The sequence below is a fragment of the Giraffa tippelskirchi genome, chromosome 13 (genome assembly GCF_054371585.1).
Source record: "Giraffa tippelskirchi isolate mGirTip1 chromosome 13, T2T-mGirTip1v1.2.pri, whole genome shotgun sequence".
NCBI lineage: Eukaryota > Metazoa > Chordata > Mammalia > Artiodactyla > Giraffidae > Giraffa > Giraffa tippelskirchi.
In genome coordinates, this window is record NC_137287.1 from 16,075,016 (window position 1) to 16,101,670 (window position 26,655).

Here is a 26,655-nt window from a genome sequence, read left to right on the forward strand (position 1 = left end):
CAAGGAGGAAGAATATTTATTTGATCAAAAAATCTTGTGTTGCGTCCCCCTTTGAGGGTATCAGCTGATTGCGAGTCTGCTAGGCCACTTCACTTTTTCTTGGGCTCCTTACAAGCCACCACATACCGCTGGGCTACATTGAGGGGAGGGGAGTAACCATCTGCATAGGAGGTATCTTCAAACAGGACGGAATAGTCATCCTGGGGCTGCAGCAGAGACAGACAGGAGGGACTGGTCAGAGAGCTCCAGGCGAGCCCCCCGCCCCAGACCACCACTAAGCTTAGAGTGACAGGAACCTCTGGCTCGTGGCCCCCAGACGCTCCTGTCCTCATAGTCACTCAAGAAGTGGAGATGTGTGAACCCAGTCCCTGTTACTACAGAACTCTTTCCTCAGCAACAAAAGGCCAAGGGTAAGGGATGAAGAGCAAGGAGACCACCACCTACACGGGTGGACCGTAACTGGAGGGTGTAGTACCAGGGAGCCTAGGTTAAAGGGATCAAGGACAACCTAGAGGGCAACAGCAAGGATCCTGGAGAAAGAGGTGAGAATAGCCTTTAAACTGTCATCAGGTGACCAGGGCATCAGCCATGTGGTTAAGAGCACAAGAGAAAGTGGTTCAGCCAAGGAAAAGGCAGTGGGGCTGGAGTTATGGGCTGCAAGACAGGCCCTGGGCATGGAACTTCCCATCTCAATGCAAAAGTGAGGTTAAACTAGTGTCCGCATCACGTCCATTTGGCTCAGGGCTCGCTAAGGCTCTGAAGCTCAGGAAGAGGAGGGTGGGCCAGCGCTGCCTGAGGGCAGGGCTGGAGGGCAGACTAAGCAGAAGACAGAGGGCAGCTTGCAGGGCCCTCCAAGCTCAGAGAGGCTGTGAGATGAGGACAAGAGGGGAAGGAGGTGGAAGGTGACGCCAGGAGCCGTCTGGCCACCTGGCCCTGATGTTAGGGACGGCCTCTCCTGTGGGGGCTGCCTTACCCGTTGCGGGGGTGTGTGGATCAGGGCGCGGTAGAAGCAGGTGGTCTGGGGATACAGGGCCAGAACAAGCTGCTCCTTCTGGAATAAGGCTTCGGGGTCCGTCTCCGGGTTGGCCTTCCACTGTGGCAGTGGGATGATCCGCCGGCGGCTCAGGGTGTGTCTCCTGGGGGTGGGGCCGAGGTCAGGTGGGGGCCCCATCCCCACAGCTTGGCCGCCCCTAGGGTTCCACGGCCCCCCTCCACACCAGCACACTCACTCTTTGCCTTCTTCATCAATGTCGTCTACCTCATACCTGCAGGCAGATGAAAGGAAAGGGCTGGATGCAGAAAGGGTCACAGTCCAAGTCGAGGAGTCAAGAGGAAGGGGGAAGAGGGCGGGGTGGGGAAGCAGCCCCCTGGTCCCCACAGGCACCTAGGGGTGTAGCTCTTTTCCCAGCCTGCAGACGGATGAGAACGTAGCCCATGCGGCTTTGGTGACGGGAGAGCAGCCCACAGGGCCGGGGGACCACTCACTTGTTGGTGGCGTGGCTGTAACTGACCACCTCAGCCAGGATCCACTGCTCATCCCCGTCCACAGCCTTCACCCGGGCAGCCACCTTGTCTCCAGGTTTGGCCACGTAGTCCCCAGAAGCCGGAATGGCCCCGCAGAGGGGCGGGGGTCTGAGGACAGAATTAAAATGTTCAGTCCCAGCCCCTGCCTTGCCAGCCGCTACCTACCCGGGGCCCGCCCTCACTTGTCACCAGGCTTCCCGATCCACAGGGGCAGGGTCATGGCTGACTGCTGCAGCAGGGTCATGAGCACTCCCCTGCGCATGGTCTTCCGAGGAGGCTCCGAGTCATTGTACAGGCCCGCGATCTTGGCCGCTGTGGGAAAGAGAGAAGTGAGCCCTCAAGACATCAGAGATAGGATGCCCACCCCAGCCCCCCACATTGGGCCGTCAGAGCTCAGCCTGCAGCACCCCGGCCTGAGGGAGCACCAAGGGCCTGCGTGCCATCCTGCCCCTTTCTCAAGATGTCTGCAGTGAGATCGCCCAGACTGACAGGTGGAGAAGCCGCCAGGGGAAAGGAACAGGAAAGGGCAGAAGCTGGGGTTGTGGGGCAGTGGTCATGTTCTAGCTCTTGATCTGAGTGCCAGTAACATTTTGGTCAGTTAGTGGAAAGTTTTAACAAGCTGCATGTTCAGGTCTGGGTACCTTCCTATTAACCTGTTGTAGTTCAACAACAACAAATTTTTAAAAACAAACTCAAATGTGGACAGACCTCTGATCTCCTTGGGCATAGTTCAACACACCCAGCCACCTCATACAAACCCAGCTGGCGGTGTGACAGCATTTTTGATGGATGAGAAGGTGTGGACTGTGGGTTCACTGGGGCAAGAGAGTTGGGAAGGCCCCGGCAGCCTGAGGGATATGGAAGCCAGCGCCTCGTGTAGGTAAGCTCCATGCAGAAGGCTGGTTTCAATTCACCCAGGGTGCAGCTCTCCACACAGCCAGGTTCTCCTCAGAGCAAGAAATGGGATGGGGGAGAATTCCCTGGCAGTCCAGTGGTTAGAACTCTGCACTTTCATGGCTGAGGGTGTGGGTTTAAAAAAGAAAGAAATGGGAGGTGGCAGTAGGAAAGGGGGTGGGGGGGTAAGTGCCCCAGACTGTAGACAGAGCAGGGGAATTGGCGTGGCCCGCAGGGAGCACTGGAGACCATCCCCATTTCCTTCCCAGCCCCAGGCTGCTGTTTCTCTGGACGAAGCCCCCGGACGATCCCACTGGACTGAAGTCACAGGCGCCCCCACAGGGAGACTGACTGTGCTCTCAGGAACCATCACTCCACCGGCTGGTCTCTAACTCACCAATCCGCCTCTCTTCCAACAGAGACTTGATTTCTGCAATCTTATCTAGGGCTTTCCGAAGGATGCTGAGGGCGGGGAGAAGGGAGAGAAGAGGTCTGCGTGAAGCACAAAGCACGGACTTCCTTTTCTCATTACGGCAGGCTGGCCAGCTCGGACCAAGCCTGCTGCCGGAAACCATCAACCCTAAGTGTGTACTTTTCATTCTTAAAAGCACAAAAGAACGGATGAGACGGGAGGAAGTAGTGGGACAAATGACCTAAGAGGGCTGGTAAGCGAAGTGGGGGGCTGCCTTTGCCTGAAGGCATCAGACAAACGCTGTGGAGGGGCTGTGGGGTGCTGGCAGCCTCTAACAATTGGGATTTCGGGGGACAGAACTTAGAATTCGGGGTCTGCCCTAGTGGCACACGTAAGAGGAGACACTCCGGAGGACTGTGGGGAGTTGTCTCGGCACACAGCAGGGCTGGGGGTGGCGGGAACTTGTCCCCAGCCCCTGGAAACCCCTGGAGTTCAATTATGGGGGCTCCAGAGTGGCCGGGACCCAAGAAACCCAGCAGAAGTGCACACAAATCCTTGCTGGAAAAAGGCTTCTTCACCCCAGAGTTTGGGGAACCTCCCCCAGAGAGTAGTTCAACAGCAGTAAGCAGCACTGAATCCACTTCAGATCATTTATTCTCCGGCCCACTCCTCTAGCAAACTTTTAGTAAAAACCCATGTGTTAAGGAAGGCCTTGGCTCAGCATGAGACCCATGAGAACACAGCACAGTAGGGTCACAGAAGGTGTCCCAGAGGGTGTGACTCTTGTGGACTTGTCAGGCAAAGGCCAGAAGACTGGGCAAGGGGCGGCCTTGGCAGAAGGAACTGGGCAAACAGAAGCAGCGAGGGATGAACATCTTGCTACAGGCTCAGAGCATTGAAGCTCAGCGTGGCTGGCGTCAGACACGGGGACCAGAGCCACCTTGGGCTTGTGAGCGAGCACTGGGACACAGGGCAACCAGGCAGAGGAGTAAAAGCCAGGAGGCCAAAGGGGACTTTGAAAGTCTGATCACTGCTTCTGGGCCTGTTGGGAGGACATCCTTTTATGTAGTTACGTCCTAAGTTATACTCTGTCAGGTACTGATGGCATGGTTCTCAGCCTTAGCTGGACAGCAGAATGCGCTGGGGAGCTCTTTAAAAAGAATCCTAATTGTTGTAAGAATCCTCAGCAGATGCCAAAACTAGTGGGGGGGTCTGATGCGAAATGGGCTATGTACATAGTCTCAAAGTATCTAAGATACCTGTCAATTACACAATGGAAAACAGCCTTAACTTGAGGAGAAACCTGGAAGAGCCTACCTTTACCAGTCAGAGTTTTGCCTTCTAATATGATGACGGAGGACATCACTTCCAGAAGCGTAAAACCTGAATCTAATTGCGAGGAAACAGCAGACAAACCCAACTGAGGGAGATTCTACACTGGCTTATCACCTTCAGAATGTCCAAGTCATGAAAAGCAGAGACAGCCCGGGAACCATTCCACATTGAGAGAGACTAAAGAGACAGGAAAACCAACCTGCACTAGAAAACTATTCTGTTCTTTTGCTATCAAGGTCATCTGAATAAGATCTGTAGCTCAGTTAATAGTTTTATATCAGCGTAATAATCAGCATAATGTCATAATTTTGAGAAATGTGTCATGGTTGTTTAAGAATGGCCTTTTGTAAAGCACATGCTGACTGATGTGTTTAGAGGTCAAGAGGCATTAGGTATCGCGTCTGCAACATAAAAGGTTCAGAAAAAATTTTTTTGACTATACAGAGAACAATAAAAGCAAATGTGGTAAAAATATATTTACTTAAGTCTGATCATATAAAAAGTTAATACCAATGCATGAATTCCACCCTGGTTAAAGCAGAACCTCTGGGCACAGCCAGACTTGAGAACCAGTGTGTAAATGTATTCCACTGGCAGGTAAATTTGTGAAATACTGAGTTAAACTGTTGCAGAACTTGGCATAGCCTTTACGACTTTAATTTGCATTGTGAATCTCCAAGGAAAGGAATGTAACATTGCTGCAATCCATGGGGTCTGCAAAGAGTCTGACACAGCTTAGCTGCTGCTGCTGCTGCTAAGTCGCTTCAGTCGTGTCCGACTCTGTGCGACCCCATAGACGGCAGCCCACCAGGCTCCGCCATCCCTGGGATTCTCCAGGCAAGAATACTGGAGTGGGTTGCCATTTCCTTCTCCAGTGCATGAACAGGAAAAGTGAAAGTGAAGTCGCTCAGTCATGTCTGACTCTTAGCGACCCCATGGACTACAGCCTACCAGGCTCCTCCATGAACAACAAAGTTACTGAAGTTCCACTAGTGAGATCTGAGGAAACAATGTTTTAAGATCATTTACTATTTCAAGAGCAGTTTTCTGGAACTGAAATTTCTGCCTCTCCCAACCAGAAAGTCAATCAGGATGACCACCCAGCAAAGCATGGGTCCCTACCTTCTAGCAGGCAGCCTGCCAGCCTGTCAGCACCCCTCAGGGAAGGGCCACCCCAAGAGGCTTGCTTCCCCTGGGATAATGGAGGAAAGGCCTCTTCTGGCTGATCCTTTGAAGGGTCCTCAGCCAAGAACCTTGAGCCCTAACTTCCCTCCCCAACCACTGGTAAGGGCCTAACCAGTGTGGGCTCTTTAAAGTAATCCAGTACTGCTGCATACTAGTTCACAGTAATTATCTGATTAGAGTGAACTGTTAAAAAGAAAATGAGTTAAAATTCCTTGTGGGCTTTCTTCTCTCTTGCTGAGATAGTTGGAACTGTGCTTGCAGAGGCAGACAGAAAGCAGCTAATAAGCCAAGGGGTGCTGCACAGATGGAACCGCCCAGGGAACTGCCTACCCTCTGGCCATCTACTGAAGGAATCTAGCAGCAGCGCTGGCTGCCCGGCCCCCTCAGCCCCAGGCCCAGCAGGCAGATAAACACAATAGACTTCTAGACTCTCAGGTACACGGCTTCTCTGCCACCCTGTAACTGGTCTGTGTCTGTGTGTGACCCTGTCAGGCCTGAGGAGGGACCATACCTTCCTCCGGCTTCCCAGCGGACACATCCTGTGATGGATCCAGATGAGAGCCCTCGCCGCTGGCCAGCACCTCAGGATGGTGTCCACGCCGCATGTGGCCACAGGCAAGCGGCCTGCTGACCAGACCTCAGCGCCTGGCTCAGACAGACAGCCCAGGCGCTAAGGCGTTCATTCTCTGCTCCAGGCACTTAACGTTTGAGGCCAGGGCCTCACAAAGTTAAACTGGACCTCTGCCTGTACTGGCTTAACTACTCATCAAACTACCTCCCTTCAATGGAACTCTGAGCGAGGTTGTTAGTATCTGTAGCCACAGAGTCATGGAGGACACCATCCCTGACACTCTGCCCTCCTGAAGCTGCATCCAGAGAAATGCCTTCTGAATCAGTGTCAGAAAATATCTTGTTCCCACCAGTCTGGGTGTTTGGGGGAGAATGGATACATGTATATGTATGGCTGAGTCACTCTGCTATGCACTTGAGGGAATCTCAACATTGTCAACTGGCTACTCTCCAATACAAAATAGAAAGTTTTAAAAAATACATTTTGAAAAAAGAAAAAGAAAATATCTTGTCCCCCCTGGAATGGCTCCACTGGCACACGAAAAGTGACATCTTTGATCCATCTCCTTTGACTCCTGCCAAAAGAGACGATTGTTAAATGAAGACAGAGGGGCTCCTTTGTGTTTTCTGCAAAAGCAGGAGGAAAACTGGCTCGGAAGAGCTGAGGGCTCAGATGAAGGGAGAGCAGAGTAGCTGATGAAGCGGCGTGGACTCCTGGGGCCTCTGCAGTTTCCCGAGAGGTTTACCACAAATATTTAGGAGAAGAGCTGACAGGCACCGCAGCACCCAGATCAGTGCCACGTGGGCACAAAAACCACCACGATTCCCCCACCCAGATGCAGAGCTCCCTGCGGGCAGGGCTGGCGTCTTATCCGCCTCACTCGCTCTTCTGTTCTCAGCGTGGTATCTGGAAGGGAGGACTCCTTACTTAATATTTAGTGATTGAATGTAAGAAGTTCTGAGAGTCTGAAAAAGTCAAATGGCAGCACAACAGCCAGGGACCTGCACTTCTGAAACAAGCTTTAAGTGTTAAACTCTGGAAAGCTGAGGCCAGAGAGGAGCCCACACCATCTGGCTGCAGAAGCTGTCGCCTCACCCTGCCGGCAGTTAATCTGGGAAGGGAACGTCTGCCTTTTACTGTCAAATGAGTGTGAGTCACTCTGACTTATACAAGCCAAACTCCAGGCCCTCTAGTGGGAAAGGGCCCCACAATGAACCTTCCAATCCTTCCAATGGGAAGAAGATGGGGGTGGGCAAAGGCAGGCCTGAAAGCCAAGAAAGCAACATCTCCGACCAGAATTCATTGTGTCCCCTCCCCGCCAGTCAGCCCCACCCTTTTGTTTCTGCTCCCCATCCTGACATGGGGAGCCCCATCAGACCCCTTTGTCTAAGTTAAAAACCTTGGAAAGCTTCTCCTCTCCCACTTGGGCCCCAATCTGATCTCAGAACCTGCCCCTTGTTTCTCCGGCCCCACTGACACGGCCTCAGCTCAACTCCATCATATCTTATGCCTGGTCTCCAAGCTAGACTTGAATCTCACCCGGTCTATTCTCTGTGTGGCAGCTGGGCATTTCTCTCCTGCTCTGATACCATCTTTGGCTCCCTACTGCCTCCAAGATAAAGTCCGGGTATTGGAGGCCCTCCCCATCGTGCCCTCCCCTCCCCCAGCCACACGGGGCTAGTTCTCACTCCCCAAATGCTCGCGCCCTACAGGCGCTCCTCCACGGCCCTGGCACACTCCGTCTTGTCTGCCTACCCATTCCCAGTTCAAGTTTCTCCTCCTCCCTGAGAGGGTCCCAGATTCTGAGGCCCAGTGAGCACCTCTCTGCCAGCCCACCAACTACACTGTCCTGTAACTTTTTTAGGGCATCTCTCCTTTCTGGATGGCTTGCCCCTGAAGGCAAGCCCCTCACTATCCTTGTGTGTCTCTGTGGAGACTGCCCAGCACCAGACATCGCCATGGGTTATGGTCAAAACAGTTTGAAAAATACAGGTATTAGTGACTTTACATGCATTACCACATTTTACGTTGACAATTCTATAGGGAGTTATTATCCCTAGTTTAAAGATGGAGTAACTGAGTCTCAGCTCAAGAGACCGCCCAAGGTCAAGTGGTAGGAAAACGGCAGCGCTGGGATTTGATCTACGCCCTTCTGCCATTTATACAACAGTGGGGCCAGGGAAGAGGGATGAGAGTGGGCTCTAGAGAAGCTGGGCCCTACAGGAGAGGCTGGGAGTCAGGATCTGCTCACTCCTGGGAAGAAGAGCAGGCTGGGGCCATGGGCTCCTACAGCCCAGCGCCTGGGTGAGGAGGAGGCAACGGCAGAGCAGAGGCACAGTACTCACTTGCACTCAGCCTCCGCATCGGCTTTGGCAGTCGTATAGAGGCCACGCAGCTTTGTCCGGTAATAGGGAGAGACTGCAGAGTAAACACAGGGAGACAGATGCATAGGAGTCTGTCATCTGTCTCCTGGGTCATCTTGGGTCACCTGGCCCGAGTGAAAACTGTCCTTCAGGCCTAGGCAGCAGTTCATTTCAGATCAGGCAGATACACACACAAGTCGCTTTTGAAAATGAGGACAGCCAGTCTTGGCTCGCACCCACCCCTCTCCTCGCCTTTCTCTCCTGAGCTCAGCTACTCACTCTTGTTCTCGGTCTGCATCCGCTCGTGGGTCTTCTGGATGTTCACTAAGTTGTGTTCACTCCTCGAACGCTCTTCCTGCAAGGACGAGGTCGACAGGACATGAGGCGGCCCTTCATGCTGCTGTGGTAGCTACCCTACAGCCCTGGCCAGAGGCCCCATAAACAGGGCCCTCATTTTGTAAATCCAACTTCCAAATCCCTAAGTTCAAAAGGATTCTTTCCCCCACCTAATGCAAAAGCAGCACAAAAGGCATTAAAGTTCAATCACAAGTTATACATTTAATGACGCTCCTTTATCAAAAAAGACAAAGTGATCCACAGATTCAATGCAACCCCCATTGAAATTCCAGCTGACTTCTCTGCAGAAACTGACAAGCTCATCCTCAAATTCATGTGGAAATTCAACTGACCCACAACAGCCAAAACAATCTTGAAAAAGAAAAACAAAAATAACATGGGAGAACTCACATTTCCCAATTTCAGAACTTTCTACAAAGCTGCAGTAGTTGAATGGTGTGACACTGCCATATAAATCAATGGAACAGAATTGAGAGAAATTAACACATGTATCTATGATCAATTCATCCGGGGAAGCGAGGGCAGGGAAGGAAGCTGATACAATTCTTCCCCACATCAGTGATCCTAGGACCAAAGCTGCAAGTGAAGATGCTGGGAGCTAGGATGATTCCTAAGAAAGAAACTGTAACTTTACCTTTTAACCTTTATGTCAGAATTTCTAAAAACCTGAGGGGGTAGCCATCTGGCAAAATGGAGTTAAGAGTGAATGTAGTTATACCCACATAGTTGAAACAGCTCACTAATTCAGAAATAACTGAATTATGGCCAACTGTACTAAAGCCTGTTCATAAATCTGGTAAATGGGCAGGGCCAATTCTATTGCAAAGGCATAAGAAACTGCTCTGTAATTCTTACTGATCTGTTCTATTATGAAACCAATTTTACTATGACCACACTTCATTATGTTACAACACACTGGTACTGTCAGTAAGATTTAACTACGTTTTGTTAAGTAAATCATAGGCTAATACTGATACTGATGACCAAATGTTTTAGGAGATTGAGTCAAAGTCTTCTGAGAATGAAACGCTGGTAAAAGATGACTGGCCTGAGGAGGAACTGGATTTGACTCATCAGCTAATTTTGATGCTAAACAGTTTCACATAAATCTATCATAAGGTATAGAAAGTGGAAGATAAAGGAGGAAATTGGGTAATCAAATTAGGACAAAAATATGAAAGTGCATGTAATGGTTCTAAAGAACAGATTTAGTTGTTTCTTTAAGTCTAGCTTAACCCCACAAGGATTCCTGCAAATGTCAAGCGTATTCATCCTGATACTATTATATCAGGTATACCTTTATCTGCTATATAAATGCTATGCATGCATCCATGCAAAGTCGCTTCAGTTGTGTCCGACTCTGTGCAACCCTATGGACTCTAGCCCGCCAGGCTCCTCTGTCCATGGGGATTCTCCAGGCAAGAATACTGGAGTGGGTTGCCATGCCCTCGTCTATAAATGCTATACTAAATGTAAATGTTCAAATGATTATTTTGCTGTAACAGAGCCTAGGCCAAGGGCTAGAAGGTGGGTGTGCAGTTAAGGATTAATTCAGCAGGCCATGGTTTTCAAACACTGGGCATTCCAAAACAGGGTTGGCCCTTGACCAGCTCTTGGAAAATAACCTCTAACACACCTGGAATATTTTGCCTGATAAGAATGTCTCTGTTTACCTGGAACAAGAAGGTGGAGGCATATGGACAATGACTGTTATTGGGTACGGCGCTGTTTTGAAAATGTTCTGAAATTGATGATGGTGATGGTTGCACAACTGTTTGAATACTGGATTCAAACTGGACTGTACACCTTAAATGGGTGAACTGTATGTGAATATAGCTCAGTATCGCAATATTGCTGTTACTTACCAAAAAGAACCATGAAATCCTGCACATGACAGAAAATCCAACAGACACGGCAGTCATACCCTACATGCTCCTCCTCTCACCTTCACGACATCATCGTGGTTCTGGCATGTCCAATCTCTTTGAACACAACCACCCCTGCCCCCTCCACAGTTCAGTATCACAGCCCACAATCCCCCCTAGGAGTGGAGGGCTGTGGCTTTTTACCTGGGTTTGCTTGATCAGCTGATGGAGCTCTGTGAGCAGTTCTGCAATTCGGGAATCAGCAGACACGAGGGCCATGGTATACAAGGGCGCCTGCAGGGGAGGGGAGGAAAAGAGAACTTATTAGTGGCTGTTGTGGGTTTAACCATTCTTCTGGTTAGGACACTGAAGTCCTAACCTCTGGTACTTGTGAATGTGACCTTATATGGAAACTGGGTCTTTGCAGATGTAATTAAGATGTATGTTAAGATGAGATCATACTGGAAAAGGGTGGGCCTTAATCCAACATGAGGGCTTCCCTGGGGGCTCATGTAGCTTCCCCGGTGACACAGTGGTAAAGAATCTGCTTGCCAAAGCAGGAGACATAAGAGACGTGGGTTCAATTCCTGTGTCGGGAAGATCCCCTGGAGTAGGAAATGGCAATGCACTCCAATTTCCTTGCCTGGAAAATTCCATGGACAGAGAAGCCTGGTGGGCTACAGTCTATGGGGTTGTAAAAAGTCAGACATGTCTGTGTACTCACACACACATAATCCAATCTGTCTTGTGTCTGTGTAAGAGAAGAAACAAAGACACACACAGAGAGAATGCCAGGGGGAGAGAGAGACATATACAGAGGGAAGATGGCCATCTGACAGAGGCAGAGACTGGAGCTAGGCAGCTGCAAGCTAAGGAGTGCCAAGGACTGCTGGTAATCACTAGAAACTGGGAGATAAATATGGAACGTATTCTCCTTCTGAGTTCCCAAGAAGGACCCTACCCTTGATTCTGCAACTAACAGAACTGCTTGAGTTTGGAATTCTAGCCTTCAAATCTGTGAAAGAATACATTTCTTTTGTTTGTAGTCATCCAGTTTATGGTCATTTGTTTACAGCAGCCCTAGGAAACTAATACAGTGGCAAGTGGTCCTGGAATTCTTCCCCAGTCCAATGATGTTTGTATTTGGTATGTTCAAACAAGTCAGGAGTACTTAGTAAGTGCCTTCCAAAAGCAGCGCACCCTACCCCCAGCTCTGTTGCTACTATCCTGACCAATGGATTCAAGTGTTCTGGTTTACCCTCCTCCCGCCTTTGTTTGTTTTAACTTTGCTTCCCTGATAGCTCAGTTGGTAAAGAATCCGCCTGCAATGCAGGAGACCCTGGTTCGATTTTTGGGTTGGGAAGATCCGCTGGAGAAGGGATAGGCTACCCGCTCCAGTATTCTTGGGCTTCCCTTGTGGCTTAAAGAATCAGCCTGCAATGCGGGAGACCTGGGTTCGATCCCTGGGTTGGGAAGATCCCCTGGAGAAGAGAAAGGCTACCCACTCCAGTATTCTGACTTGGAGAATTCCATAGACTGTATACTGCATGGGGTCACAAAGAGTAGGACACAACTGAGTGACTTTCACTTTGCCCTTTTTTTCAATCTGTAAAATGAAGATTTAAATAAGATCTTATATAAAGACACTTTCCAAGTCATAAAGCACTGTTACTTTTTTCTTTTTACTGTAGAGGGAACAGAAATTAACTACTAAAAGTATCTGATTTAAGGTAAGATAAATGTATTCTGATGAAAATAAAATGCAACAGTAGATACTCAGGATAAAAGGCAATAATAGGTGATTTTAAAAGTAAGTTACTATTTTGCAAAGATACAACCTAAATGTCCATCAACAGATGAATGGATAAAGAAGATGTGGTGCATGTATACAATGGAATACTACTCAGCCATAAAAAAGAATGAAATAATACCATTTGTGGCAACACGGATGTAACTGAAGACTATCATACTAAGTGAAGTCAGTCAGAAAGAGAAAGACAAATACCGTATGATATCACTTATATGTGGAATTTAAATATGATTCAAGTGAACCTATCTATGAAACAGAAACAGAATCATGGACACAAAGAACAGACTGGTAGTTGCCAAGGGGAAGGGGACTGGAGAAGGGATGGAGTGGGCAGTTGAGGCTAGTGGATATAAGTTTTTATACATAGAATGGATGAATAACAAGATCATACTCTATAGCACAAGAGCTATATTCAATATCCTATGATAAACCATAACGGAAAAGAATATTTTAAAAAAGAATTTTGGGAATTCCCTAGTGGTCCAGTGGTTGGGACTCTGCACTCTCACTACTGAGAGCCTTAATTCAATCCCTGGTCAGGGGAACTATAAAATCCCACAAGTTGTATGGCGTGGCCAGAGAGTAAAAATAAATAAAAAATGAATTTAAAAATTAAGGAAAAAAGAGTGTGTGTGTGTGTGTGTGTGTGTGTATAACTGAATCTCTCTGTTGTACAGCAGTAATCAACACAACATTGTAAATCAACTACACCTTAAAAAAATTTTTTAAGTAAGTTTTTGTAACTAGGTAAACATGGATACATGCCTAAAGAGAAAAGGAGATGGGAAGAAAAAAAGAAAAATTTTTAGGATGTTGAAATTTGACATGATCCCCCTACCTTCTGGGAAAAGTGGTTCAATTAATACATCACCATATCCACAAAGATTCACACTGAATCTCCCCACCTCTCCTAGTAGTAAACTGAATTCTTTGTATGTAAATGTTCATATCTTCTTAAAATCTCTGCTTTTGTTTATTTAAAAAGTAATATAAAAACCAGCAATACAGGAGAACTGCCTCAACTTGATCAAGGGCATCTATGAAAACCCATAGATAACATCATACTTACTGGTGAAAAACTTAAAGCTTTCCCCGCTAAGATCAGCAGCAAGTCAACACTATTCTGTCTAGCTAGGGCAATAAAATGAAATAAAAGAGCCAAGATTGGAAAGAAAAAAGTAAAACTATCTTCCATCTGCAGATGACATAGCCTTGTACACAGAAAACCCTGGATACATGTTTATGTATGGCTGAGTCCCTTTGCTGTTCACTTGAAACTATTACAACACTGTTAATCAGCTATGCCCCAATACAAAATAAAAGTTAAAGTTGCAACGAACAATCCAAAAATGAAATTAAGAAAAAATTCCATTTACAATAGCATCAAAAAGAATACTTTGGAATAAATTTAATAAGAAAAGTACAGAATTTTTACTCTGAAAACTAGAAAACACTGTTTAAAAAAAATTAAGATGATCTAAATAAACAGACATCCATATTCATGGATCAGAAGACTTAATATTATTAAAATAGCATTACTCCCCAAAATGATCTATAGTTAACAAAAGCCCTATTGAAATCCTAGCTGTCTTCTTTGCAGAAATTAACAAGCTCATCTGAAACCTTACATGAAAATCCAAGAGATCCAGAATAACCAAAATAATCTTGAATTACATAACATACTACAAAGTTATAGTAATCAGGATGGTATGGTACTGGCATAAGGGTAGACATAAAGATCAATGGGACAAAATCAAGAAACCACCAATAAACTTATATCCATGGTCAACTGATTTTCCACAAAGTTGCCAAGACAATTTAATGGGGAAAGAATAGTCTTTTTTGATAAATGGTGCAAGGACAACTGGATGTCCACATGTAAAAGAGTGAATGTGGGTCCTTACCTCAGAACATATACAAAAATGATCTGATTAGACAATCCTCCTAAGATATACAAATGGCCAACAAGCACCTGAAAAGACGCTCAGTATCATTAGCCATCAGGAAATTCAAATCAAAACCACAAGAGATACCAGTTCACACTCACTAGGATGGCTATAACAAAAACAAGACATAATAAACAACTGCTGCTGAGGACATGGAGAAACTGTATGAATTGGTTTGGGTTAAGTAAAATGTGGTATTATTCATACAACAGACTATATTACTACAATAACAAGGGATGAAGTAGTGATACATGCGACAACATGGATGAACCTTGAAAACATCATGCTAAGTGAAAGCAGACAGACACAATAAACCTCATATTATATGATTCCCTTTATATGAAATAGCAAGTTCACAGAAAGCTGGATGGGGGGCAGGGGGAGATAGTTGAAAAAGGAAGGGGAGTGACTGTTAATGAGTATAAGGCTTTTTGGCCAAGTGATCAAAATGTTCTCAAATTGATTGTGGTGATGACTGCACAACACTGAATATACTAAAAACCACTGAATTTTATTTTCTTGGGCTCCAAAATCACTGCAGATGGTGACTGCAGCCATGAAATTAAAAGATGCTTGCTCCTTGGAAGAAAAGCTATGACAAACCTAGATGGCATATTAAAAAGCAGAGACATTACTTTGCCAACAAAGGTCCGTCTAGTCAAAGCTATGGCTTTTCCAGTAGTCATGTATGGATGTGAGAGTTGGACTATAAAGAAAGCTGAGCACCAAAGAACTGATGCTTCTGAACTGTGGTGTTGGAGAAGACTCTTGAGAGTCCCTTGGACGGCAAGGAGATCCAATCAGTCCATCCTAAAGGGAATCAGTCTGAATATTCGCTGGAAGGACTGATGCTGAAGCTGAAACTCCAATACTTCGGCCACCAGATGAGAACTGACTCACTGGAAAAGACCCTGATGCTGGGAAAGATTGAAGGCAGGAGAAGAAGGGGATGACAAAGTATGAGATGGTTGGATGGCATCACCAACTCAATGGACATGCGTTTGAGCAAGCTCCAGGAGATGGTGATGGACAGGGAAGCCGGGTGTGCTGCAGTCCATGGGGTCACAAAGAGTCGGACACGACTGAGTGACTGAACTGAACTGACTGAATTGTACATTTTAAATACATGTACATCTCCATCTCTCCCAGCCCTTGGCAAACACTAATATTTACCTTCTGCCTCTTCCTGAACTATTCTGCACTTCATTTCTTTTTATTGTTCAATACTATTCCATGTTTGCATATACCATGTTTTGTATATCAACTCATCAACTGGTGGACATTTGGGTTGGGTTCACTTTTTGGCCATTATGAACAATGCTGCTATAAATACTTGTGGACATGTTTTCATTTTCTGGGCACATACCAAGGAGTGCAACTGCTGGGTCATATGGTAACTCTATGTTTAAGCTTTTGAGAACTGCTAGACTGTTTCCAATGTGGGTGTGCCATTTACATCTCCATCAGTAACACAGGAGGGTTCTGATATCTCTGCTATCTGCATCAACATGTAATATTATCTGTCTTTTTGATTACAGCCATCTGAGTGGGTATGAAATGCTAACCAGTGGTTTTGCTTTGCATTTCCTTGATGGCTAATGATGTTGAACATCTTTTCATGTGTTTAAATGCCATTTTTTGTATCTTCTTGGGAGAACTGCCCTTTGCCCATTTTTATTGGTTTTATAAAAGTGATTATTGAATTGTGTCCTTTAAAGCACATGTTCTCAGTTTTTATGAAGTTCAACTTAGCTGTGATATATCTTTTTTCCCTCACATGTGCAGTGCTATTTTTACCACTGCAGGCCTTATATAATGCATTTTAATACAAAGAATAACATGTCCCTTAAGAAAAAAAGTCTAGTTGTATTAATCAGAACCACATGAAATCAGGGATCTAGAGTTTAAGAAATTCAAAGTGGATAAATTTGAGGATGATTAGCATAAAGGTCATTGATGAGGCTATGGATGATCTTCTGAGTGAGCAGAGAGGAAGGGGGAAGGAGCCCCCATTGAACCACAACCAAGGTGAGGGTGTGGACCCAGGATGAGTCCCGTGGGAAGATCCTGGGAAAGACCAGATCAGCATGGAAAAGGGTTGCTCTCTCTTGCCACATAAAGCAGAATCCTGGTCGGAACCACCTGCCTTCTACATGCCTACCCTGTGCATATTAAAACAGGGGGAAGTCCCCCAAATGGACAAGTGGGTTTTAGTTCATACAAACATTGACAGCAAGCACTCCCATTCTGTTACCAAAAAAATCAGTTACCTTCTCTGATAATTTGGACACTTCAAACCTCTTCTCTCCTCTTTGCTCCTGCCCTCATATCTGACTTTGGGTCCCCTTTACTGATGTCCAAGGTTCCTACTTTGCTCAGATGACAAGCCAGAGATCACGAGGTCTCTGGGAATGATCCCACCATCAAAACCATGAGCTCAGTGCAGCAGAGCTCCATTCCACCTTCCCCTCAAGACAGACGACTGTCCTTGCACTTACTGAAGACCAAACCCTCCCTCATCTGTGCTGTGAACCTTGTCTCCTCTTGCACCACTTGACATGTTTTTCCTATGCTTTACGAGCAAACAAGCACACTTTGGGGCAGGGACCCACCTTAAAAATAAATAAGAGCTTCTAAACCGAATGCTCACCTCACGGACCCAGCCCTGTTCCACTTCAAAATCAGTTGTCCAAGCATGTGCCTCTCTACTTCTTCACCCCCATTTCACTCTTCAACTCACTTTAAGCTAGCTTCATCCTCACCAGTCCAGCGAAAATGTACTCGAAAAAAATGAATCACTTCCTACAGGTCAAAGCATTGGATCCTTTCCTGCTTTGTCTGACCTGATGTGTCAACATGTGGGCATAGGTGTCCCCTCCCTCCTCCACCTCTGGCTTCAGGGCCTCCCCGCTGTGTGGGTTGCCTACAGCTCATCCCAGCTCTTCCTCAGTCTCCTGGGCTGATCTCCCTTCTGAACATTCTCTAAATGCTGGAGCTGGGCTTCCCTGGTGGCTCAGTGATAAAGAATCTGCCTGCCAATGCGGGAGACATGGGTTCGATCCCTGATCCGGGAAGGTTCCACAGGCCATGGAGCCACAACTAAGCCTGTGAGCCACAAATGCTGAGCCCACGTGCCGCAACGACTGAAGCCTGCGTGTCCTAAAGCCTGTGCTCTGCAAAGAGAGAAGCCCACACACCTCAACTACAGAGCAGCCTCTGCTCACTGCAACTAGAGAGAAGTCCGCACAGCAACAAAGACCCAGCACGGCCAAATACATAAATAATTAGAATTATAAATGCTGGCGCTCCTCAGGGCTCAAGCCCGGCTGTTGTCCCCACCCACTCCTAGGTAACCTCCTCCCTCTGCCCTGTCTCTGCAAGGACATTTCCAAACAGTAATCTCCCTCAAAGTTTATGTGAGAAGGTGACTGATAAGGCTATAGTCCATGGGATCATAAAGACTCAGACATGACTGAGCAACTTCATGGTTCAGTTCAATTCAGCTCAGTCGCTCAGTCGTGTCTGACTCTTTGCGACCCCGTGAATTGCAGCACGCCAGGCCTCCCTGTCCATCACCAACTCCCGGAGTCTACCCAAACCCATGTCCATAGAGTCGGTGATGCCATCCAGCCATCTCATCCTCTGTCATCCCCTTCTCCTCCTGCCCCCAATACTTTCCAGCATCAAGGTCTTTTCCAATGAGTCAACTCTTCGCATGAGGTGGCCAAAGTATTGGAGTTTCAGCTTCAACATCAGTCCTTCCAATGAACACCCAGGACTGATCTCCTTTAGGATGGACTGGTTGGATCTTCTTGCAGTCCAAGGGACTCTCAAGAGTCTTCTCCAACACCACAGTTCAAAAGCATCAATTCTGCAGCGCTCAGCTTTCTTCTCCACCCAACTCTCACATCCATACATGACCACTGGAAAAACCATAGCCTTGACTAGACGGACCTTTGTTGGCAGAGTAATGTCTCTGCTTTTAAATATGCTATCTAGGTTGGTCATAACCTTCCTTCCAAGGAGTAAGTGTCTTTTAATTTCATGGCTGCAATCACCATCAGCAGTGATTTTGGAGCCCCCAAAAATAAAGTCTGACACTGTTTCCACTGTTTCCCCATCTATTTCCCATGAAGTAATGGGACCAGATGCCATGATCTTAGTTTTCTGAACGTTGAGCTTTAAGCCAACTTTTTCACTCTCCTCTTTCACTTTCATCAAGAGGCTCTTTAGTTCTTCTTCGATTTCTGCCATAATGGTGGTGTCATCCGCATATCTGAGGTTACTGATATTTCTCCCGGCAATCTTGATTCCAGCTTGTATTTCTTCCAGCCCAGCGTTTCTCATGATGTACTCTGCATATAAGTTAAATAAGCAGGGTGACAATATACAGCCTTGAGGTATTCGTTTTCCTATTTGGAACCAAGCCCATTCCATAAGAAAACAGCAGTGAACAATACAAAGCTTACCTGTGGGAAGTTAGGGAATATGACAAAACAAAATGAACGAGATAAAAGGAACAGCAAGTTCAAATGCTCTGGGGCAAGGGTGTGCTTGGAGCATTAGAGCAACATTGTGTGTTGGGGGCAGGGCCGAGAGGAACTACCCTGCACCTGAGGCCGGGGGGCAGCGGCTGAGAGGAGTTACCCCACATCCAAGGAGAAGAGTTACTCCACATTCAAGGTCAGGAGGGGCCGCTGTGAGTAGATACCCCTTGTCCAAGGTAAGGAGCAGCGGCTGCACTTTGCTGGAGCAGCCGTGAAGATATACCTACCCCACATCCAAGGTAAGAGAAACCCAAGTAAGATGGTAGGTGTTGCGAGAGGGCATCAGAGGGCAGACACACTGAAACTATAATCACAGAAAACTAGCCAATCTGATCACAGGGACCACAGCCTTGTCTCTCTCAATGAAACTAAGTCATGCCGTGTGGGGCCACCCAAGACGGACGAGTCATGGTGGAGAGGTCTGACAGAATGGGGTCCACTGGAGAAGAGCATGGCAAACCACTTCAGTATTCTTGCCTTGAGAACCCCATGAACAGTATGAAAAGGCAAAAAGATAGGACACTGAAAGGTGAACTCCCCAGGTCGGTAGGTGCCCAATATGCTACTGGAGATCAGTGGAGAAATAACTCCAGAAAGAATGATGGGATGGAGCCAAAGCAAAAACAACACCCAGCTGTGGATATGACTAGTGATAGAAGCAAAGTCCAATGCTGAAAGAGCAATATTGCATAGGAACCTGGAATGTTAGGTCCATGAATCAAGGCAAATTGGAAGTGGTCAAACAGGAGATGGCAAGAGTAAATGTCGACATTCTAGGAATCAGCAAACTGAAATGGACTGGAATGGGTGAATTTAACTCAGATGACCATTATATCTACTGCTGTGAGCAGGAATGCCTTAGAAGAAATGGAGTAGCCATCATGGTCAACAAAAGAGTCCGGAATGCAGTACTTGGATGCAATCTCAAAAACTTCATGGTTCACTTACTGATAATACCACACGCCACAGAAAAGGACTGTCTCCAGAATGGAATAGGGTGTTACTGATGACCTGGGGTGGGGGACACTGTCAGTGGGAGGGACCACGCAGGAGGGGTGTGGTAGCAATGAAGACAGCAATTCCCCGCTAGCAGGGCTGTGACCCAGAGACAGGGGTGGAGGAAATGGATGCATGTTGACTGAGGGGCAGGAGCACACCAGAACAAGTCCCAGGATAAGAGAACAGGATTGATAAGGGACAGGAGGGTGAAGGATGGGATCCAGCCCTGAGGCCTATCTAGTGTCATCATCTGCTGACATTCCTTCCAGTGTGTCTTATCTATAGACACTCAAACACAGATGTCCTGTCCCATTCCACCCTGCCCTCCAAAGAGCCTGAAAGGCACATTCTTTCCCTCTTTTTTTACTTATTTGTTTTTGACTGTGCTGGGTCTTCCCTGCTGTGCGGCCTTTTCTCTAGCTGTGGCGAGCAGGGGCTACTCTCTCATTGTGGAGCACAGGATCTGGGGCACATGGGCTTCAGTAATTGCAGTTCCTGGGGTCTAGAGCACAGGCTCAGTAGTTCTGGCACATGGGCTTAGTCGCTCTGCAGCATGTGGGATCCTCCTGGATCAGAGATCGAATCCATGTTTCCTGTGTCTCCTGTACTGGCAGGTGGATTCTTTACCACTGAGCCACCAGGGAAGACTCAGCCTTTCCCTCTTCGTCAGGGTACATTTTCCTCAACAACCAGCTCAAAACTGGTCTTGTCTGACTAACTCTAAAGAAGCCTAACTTAACTCTTATTTGACTTTTCCTGGAACCTATCTAGACCTATGGGCTCCCCTAGTGGCTCAGAAGATAAAGAATCTGCCTGCAATGCAGGAGACCTGCATTCAGTCCCTGGGTTGAGAAGACCCCTGGAGGACAGCATGGCAACCCACTCCAGTATCCTTGCCTGGTCACAAAGAGCTGGGCACGACTGAGTGACTAACGCTTTCACCTAGATCTGTAACAGCTTTCCAGCCAGTACATGTAGGTAGATCTTTTCTTCTCCAAACAGCCTAGAAAGCTCCATAGGCAAGAATAGTCATCTCTGCTGTCATCAACAAGCCCCTTTCATCAATAATCCCACTGATAAGTAGTGTCAGGAAATCACCCACTCCTTGAAGCAAACACTGTTGTTTCTTGGGTATTTCTCCACAAAGATCCCACGTATATTTAAGAAAAAAAAAAAAAGTGCTGTCTCATAAAACCTTTTGCAATGAGTAGATGGAGAAACAGACACACGAAACTGCGGTTGAAACTGTCAGCAAACAATTGAAAAAGTTGACCCACGTGGTCTGGAGGAGGGGTAGGTCAAATACCAAGCCAGGGAGGGCCTCATCCTGCAACCAGAAGGCAGCGGTGGGAAGGGCCCCGAATTTGACGAGAGGCCCATCTTAAGGCAGAGGAAGTCCCTACACCAACTGTCAGGACGCACTCACACACACAAAAAAACGCTGACTTGTGACTTTTTAAATGCTCTCATCTCACTTCATTTCTATTTGATGTGAAGTAATTCTGAAGTGTAGACAAGGCAGTGTCAGGAAAAGACAGGGGACTGTATTATTAAGTTGAGCAAAGCAGTCAAAGGCACAAGCAACAGAAAACGCTGACACATCCCAAGCATGGGGGAGTGATCACGGCCGCCACCATTTAAAGGCCCTCCCCTGCTTGAGCTCTGCCCACTAGGTAGCACCCTGCCTGGGAGAAGTACCTCATTTTATGATTTTACAATAAACTACTGCTATCTCTGGGCTTCCCAGGTGGCTCAGTGGTAAAGAATCCGCCTGCCAATGCAGGAGACGCATGAGAGATGTGGTTTGATCCCTGGGTCAGGAAGATCCCCTGGAGGAAGAAATGGCAACCCACTCCAGGCAAGTGCCCGGAGAATGCCATAGCCAGAGGAGCCTGGCCGGCAATAGTCCATAGGGTCCCAAAGAGTCAGACACAACACTGTGCCTGAGCATGCACACACTGCTATCTCCAGATCCAGTCAGCTGTGAACTTGAATTTCCCCAGAAAATACACTCTCAGTAAAGGTTCCTGTAGCTCTCCACTCTGAGAACACTAAGCTTGCTGGTGCAAAACAAGTGGGAACACAGACGTGGAACCAGAGCTAACTGAAAGGCCAGGGAGCTCCCAGCTGGGAGGAAACTGAATGTTCAGGCCAAACTGCCTATTATCCAAGCTCAAGGTCCCAGCTGATCTCAGCATTAGTCTCAAACCAAGGAGCAGTTATGTAATCCCCATAAGGGTTTCAGAATTCTTATGAATTTTGAGGCAAGGCCCAGTAACCCTAAACCTTCTGAGTCCTAGAACCCTTTTCTTTCCAGATTTTCTACTTCTACCCACAAGGGGAACCACTGTTCTGCTATGTTCTACTAGAGACTAGTTACGCCTTTTCCAGAACTTCACAGAAATATAATCATGCCATCCGTAGACTTCAGTGATTTCTTTTACTTAATGTGTTTTGAGATTCATCTGTGTTGCTGTGTATATTACGAGTTTGTTCCTTTCTATCGCTGAGTTGCATCAATTGTATGAACAAACCAGTTTATTTAACCTATTTTCTCTGAGTAGCGTCTATGTCCATTTTTGGCCATTATGAATAAAACTGCTAAGAGCAATCATATGCGAATCTTTTTAAAGACACCTGTTCCTTTTTCCTAAGTAAACATTTAGGTCTTGTAATAGTACTCTAATTTCCCTTTGGGAAACCATCCCTCATCTTGGCTCCAAGGCTGGGTACACCACCTGGGTCCACGAAAGATCCAGCACGACTGGATCTTGAAGAGATATGTGACCCAAATCTGGCCAACATCAATTTCAAATCTCTTGCTGAAGTGATCTACCCAAAAAAAAAAAAAAAATGACCTCTTTCTGTTGGCTAAGAGAGTAGCATAGAAGCTTGGAACTGATGGAGATTTTTGCCTGCCTGAGGGAGAAATCAACATGGAGGAAAGCAGAGCTGAAAAGACACAGAAAATACTGGTGACATAACCAAGGCTTCTGGATACAGCCATACCTGAAGCTGGTACACCTGGGACTCTTTAGTTAGAGTCAACAGATACTCCTTTTCTGCTCAGGCTAGTTTGGGCTACCTTTTTGTTACCTGCAACTGAGAAGTCTGACTAAAAAGAGGTAATTCATAAGGTCCACGGCTGCAAGGAAAAGTACATAGTAACTGCTAAATAACCAGTCTAAAACTGCTGTCTGACCCTCTCAAACAAACAAATGAGAACAGTCTATACTTAAACCACTCTAAAAATAATCCCATAGGACTTAGGACAATAAAAGCTTTGTTATGAGTCAAAGGGAAGCAAGGCATCCAAGACTACATTCAGATCCTATACCCTCAATTTAGCCACCAACAGTAAGAATCTACATTAGTTTGTTTTGTTAGAAAATATTTATTCATTCATTCATTTAGCTGCATTGGGTCTTAGCTGCAGCACATGGGATCTTTGTTGCACCATGTGGGACCCATGGACTCTCTGGTTGTGGCTGTGGGCTCAGTAGTTTTGGTGCTTGGGCCTAATGCCCCATGTGGGATCACAGTTCCCTGACCAGGGATCAAACACTGAGTCCCCTGCATTGCAAGGCAGATTCTTAACCACTGGACCACCAGGGAAGTCCCTCAATGAGCTTCCTTTTTAAAATTAAGAAGACCTGATGATTTCCACCCATCCCACCCTGCACCCCTACCCAATACCTACCAGGCTTTGGTACTGAAGCTTACACAAGTGACTCTCATTTAAGCCTACATCAATGCTACAAGCACACTTTCTTTACAGTTGGGGAAGCGGCAGTTCAGCTGGGTGAAGTTATGCTGGGTAACTCAGAAAATACAAGTAGTCGAGCTGCCACTGCAAGCCTGCAAACTATAAAATCTATATACTCTTCCTTCCAAGTTTTGTCACACTTCAGCACATTCCATAGCAAAAAGAGATCAACTGCATCAAATACTGCTACAGGTCTGAGAACTAAACACTGAATTTGGCGACCTAGAGATGACTGGTGGCTTTGACAAGGCTCTATTCAGTGGAAGGGTTGGGGGCCCAGGCCCGACTGGAGTGAGTTTGGAGAAGAAAAAGTGCTAGCGAGTACAGGCCGAAATTTTGGCTGCAAACAAGGGCAGAGAAACGAGGCGCCAGGAGAAATATGAATGAAGAATGAGGTTGTTTGGTTAAGATGGGCACATCGTGAGCAAACAACAAATGCTACCAAGGTTTAGGGCCCATCCTCTTCCCTCGTCTTCTCGCACCTGGCCTGGGTACCCCACCTCCCCTGGCCACCTCGCCAAGCTCCACGTGCGACTGCTTCCCACCCGCGCAGGGCGGGCGGGCGCACGCGCAGACGGTACAGACAGGCGACACCAGCCCTCCTTCCCGGCGCCCCGCCTTTCTCCTCCAAGGCGCGTGCGCGCCGCCCCTCAAGCGCCGCCTCAGCGAGGCCGGGGCATGGAGACCCTCGTCCCTCCACTCCTGCCATCCTGCGGGCGGGGGTGTGCGGCGGATGGGGGGTGTCCAAGACCGCGACCCATACCTACCTACAGAGCCACGGGTGGGACAAGCACGTCGCGCTGGAAACTGCGACGGCGGGAGCAGGCGCGCGGTCCCTCGAATGCTCTTCAGGGTCTGCAGATGACAACGCCCTTTACGTTCGAAGATTCGCGGCAGGACGACACCCACACAATCTTTTTCCCTTTTATGAGCTTAGCCGCAGCGCGGAGGACCCCTCTACGCATGCGCCGTCATCCTCTGTGACGTGCCGCGCTGCCCTTTGGGAAATGTAGTTTTCACTTTGACACACTGCTCCCGGCTTTTCGGCCGAACCTTATTTTACCAAATCAGGGTCTTTGTGTGTTTTCTGTATCCTTTCCCATTCCCCGAAGCCTCTATAAGACAATAATACTTTTTTTTTTAAAGCGATAAGATTGTTGATTGAAGGGAGAGCAGTGGGTGTATGAGAATTCTCTGGACTTTCGGCCTCAATTTTTCTGGAAACATAAAACTGCTAGAAAAATAGTTTATTTTTTAATTTTAAAAAATAAGTAGACGCAAGCATGCCTGTAGACGCAGAAATCATGCTTTTAGGGGATCTTTCCAGGAATGTACTACAGTTCTGGGAACAAGTATTTAACTATGATGGTTTACATCCTAGTATCTTTTAATTTCTTACATGCACGTGCGTGCTAAGTTGCTTCAGTCGTGTCTGACTCTTTGCCACCCTACGGACTGTAGCCTGTCAGGCTCCTCTGTCCATGGGATGCTCCAGGCAAGAATACTGGAGTGGGTTGCCATGCCCTCCTTCAGGGGATCTTCCCACCCAGGGATTGAACCCGCGGGCACTTGCATTGGCAGGCAGATTGTTTACCACTGAACTACCTGGGAAGCCCTTCTGAGAAAGCTACAATGTGGCAAAGAAATCTGGGGCTTCCTTGTCTATCCTTCTTCATCTAACACATCTGAAATGCTTTCCCAAAGAGCCTTGAAAAGCCATAGCAATCTTCACTGAAGGGTGCTTGAGGGCACTTGGAGAGAGTTACACAGAGTTCTTTCCTTTTACTAATCCTTTTACTAATTCCTCCCTAGACAGAGTTGCACTGCTGAAGGCCATGCTCTCATCTGTCTCACCTCTTTGCTTTCTCCTGCTTGAAGACTGGCTTTTTACATGAGGGCTTCAGGCGCTTTCTATGTAAAAAAACCCTACAGTCACTCAGCTTGACCCTATTCACACCCACTCCTCACCCATTTGAGCCAAACAAAAAGTTTTCTCTTCACCTTGACCTCCTTGGCCTGCAGGTGGGAGATACTGTAACCATTATATTCACTTTTAATGGTGATTTTTCTCGACACAGACAAAAAGCCATATCTTGACCAGAAGGTGGCATAGTATGCGTGGAATTGAATAAAGGAAAGGGATGAAATAAACTGACCCTTAAAATTTTCCTTTTCTCCCCTCCTTCTAAAACGGGTAACTTTGCGACCTTATGGACTGTTGCCCACCAGGCTCCTCATACACTGTGGAAAAAGTCGAATGTTGACGAGATCTAGCATCTGTAATGGAGGAAGTAAAAGTTCTCCAGAATCCCAGTTGAGTATATAACCTCTATGGAGAGTTTGGTACACAACCCCATTGCACACTCCCCTTTTTTTCAATAATTAAAATAATTTTTATTATAGAAATAGGATTATAGACATGCTTGGGCAGCAGTCCCTTGGACCCAAGCTTGCCCTGGGGTGAGGGAGTGGGAGGTAGGGACAGAGAGGAGGGTCTCCCTCGGGTATCTAGCCCTGGGCTGGCACCCAGTGGTGGGAGGGGCAGTTCAGTGTCCGACTCTTTGCGACACCGTGGACTGCAGCACGCCAGGCTTCCCTGTCCATTACCATCTCTTAGAGCTTGCTCAAACTCATGTCCATGGAGTTAGTGATGCCATCCAACCATCTCATCCTCTGTTGTCCCCTTCTCCTCCTGCCCTCAATCTTTCCCAGCATCAAGGTCTTTTCCAGTGAGTCAGTTCTTCTCATCAGGTGGCCAAAGTATTGGAGCTTCAGCTTCAGCATCAGTCCTTCCAATGAACACTCAGGACTGATTTCCTTTAGGATGGACTGGTTGGATCTCCTTGCAGTCCAAGAGACTCTCAAGAGTCTTCTCTGGTCAAAGGGGCATTAGGTTGCAAATATTTTCTCCCATTCTGAGAGTTGTCTTTACATTTTGTTTATGGTTTTCTTTGCTGTGTTTAAGCTTTTAAGTTTAATTAGGTCCCATTTGTTTTTATTTTCACTACTCTAGGAGGTGGATCGAAAAAGATCTCACTGTCATTTACATCATAGAGTGTCCTATCTTTTCCTCTAAGAATT

General features: G+C 47.0%; 1 protein-coding gene across 4 annotated transcripts; it reads right to left on the minus strand.

Annotated features, from left to right (window-relative positions):
- SGF29 (SAGA complex associated factor 29) lies at positions 1–24,456 on the minus strand. 4 transcript variants are annotated; one of them, XM_081553206.1, is made up of 11 exons: positions 24,342–24,456; positions 18,462–18,617; positions 10,711–10,800; positions 8,564–8,639; positions 8,267–8,339; positions 2,816–2,880; positions 1,707–1,836; positions 1,486–1,632; positions 1,230–1,265; positions 974–1,136; positions 1–206 (listed from the first exon to the last, which is right to left on the minus strand). In XM_081553206.1, the coding sequence occupies exons 3-11, from the start codon at positions 10,783–10,785 to the stop codon at positions 90–92; spliced, it is 882 nt and encodes a 293-aa protein (XP_081409332.1). In that variant the 5' UTR covers positions 10,786–10,800; positions 18,462–18,617; positions 24,342–24,456; the 3' UTR covers positions 1–89. The 4 variants fall into 4 exon arrangements, with proteins under 4 accessions (XP_081409332.1, XP_081409331.1, XP_081409333.1 ...); XM_081553205.1 differs by having other exon boundaries at positions 17,937–18,617; XM_081553207.1 differs by lacking the exon at positions 18,462–18,617 and having other exon boundaries at positions 1,719–1,836.
- Positions 24,457–26,655: the final 2,199 nt, after the last annotated feature.

Coding starts and splice junctions, on each gene's coding strand:
- SGF29 (XM_081553204.1), bottom strand. CDS start 10,785: ATGGCCCTCGTGTCTGCTGATTCCCGAATTGCAGAACTGCTCACAGAG. Junction 8,640..10,710: donor AGCTGATCAAGCAAACCCAG/GTAAAAAGCCAC, acceptor TCGTCCTTGCAG/GAAGAGCGTTCGAGGAGTGA. Junction 1,837..2,815: donor GTTGGAAGAGAGGCGGATTG/GTGAGTTAGAGA, acceptor TCTTTCCCACAG/CGGCCAAGATCGCGGGCCTG.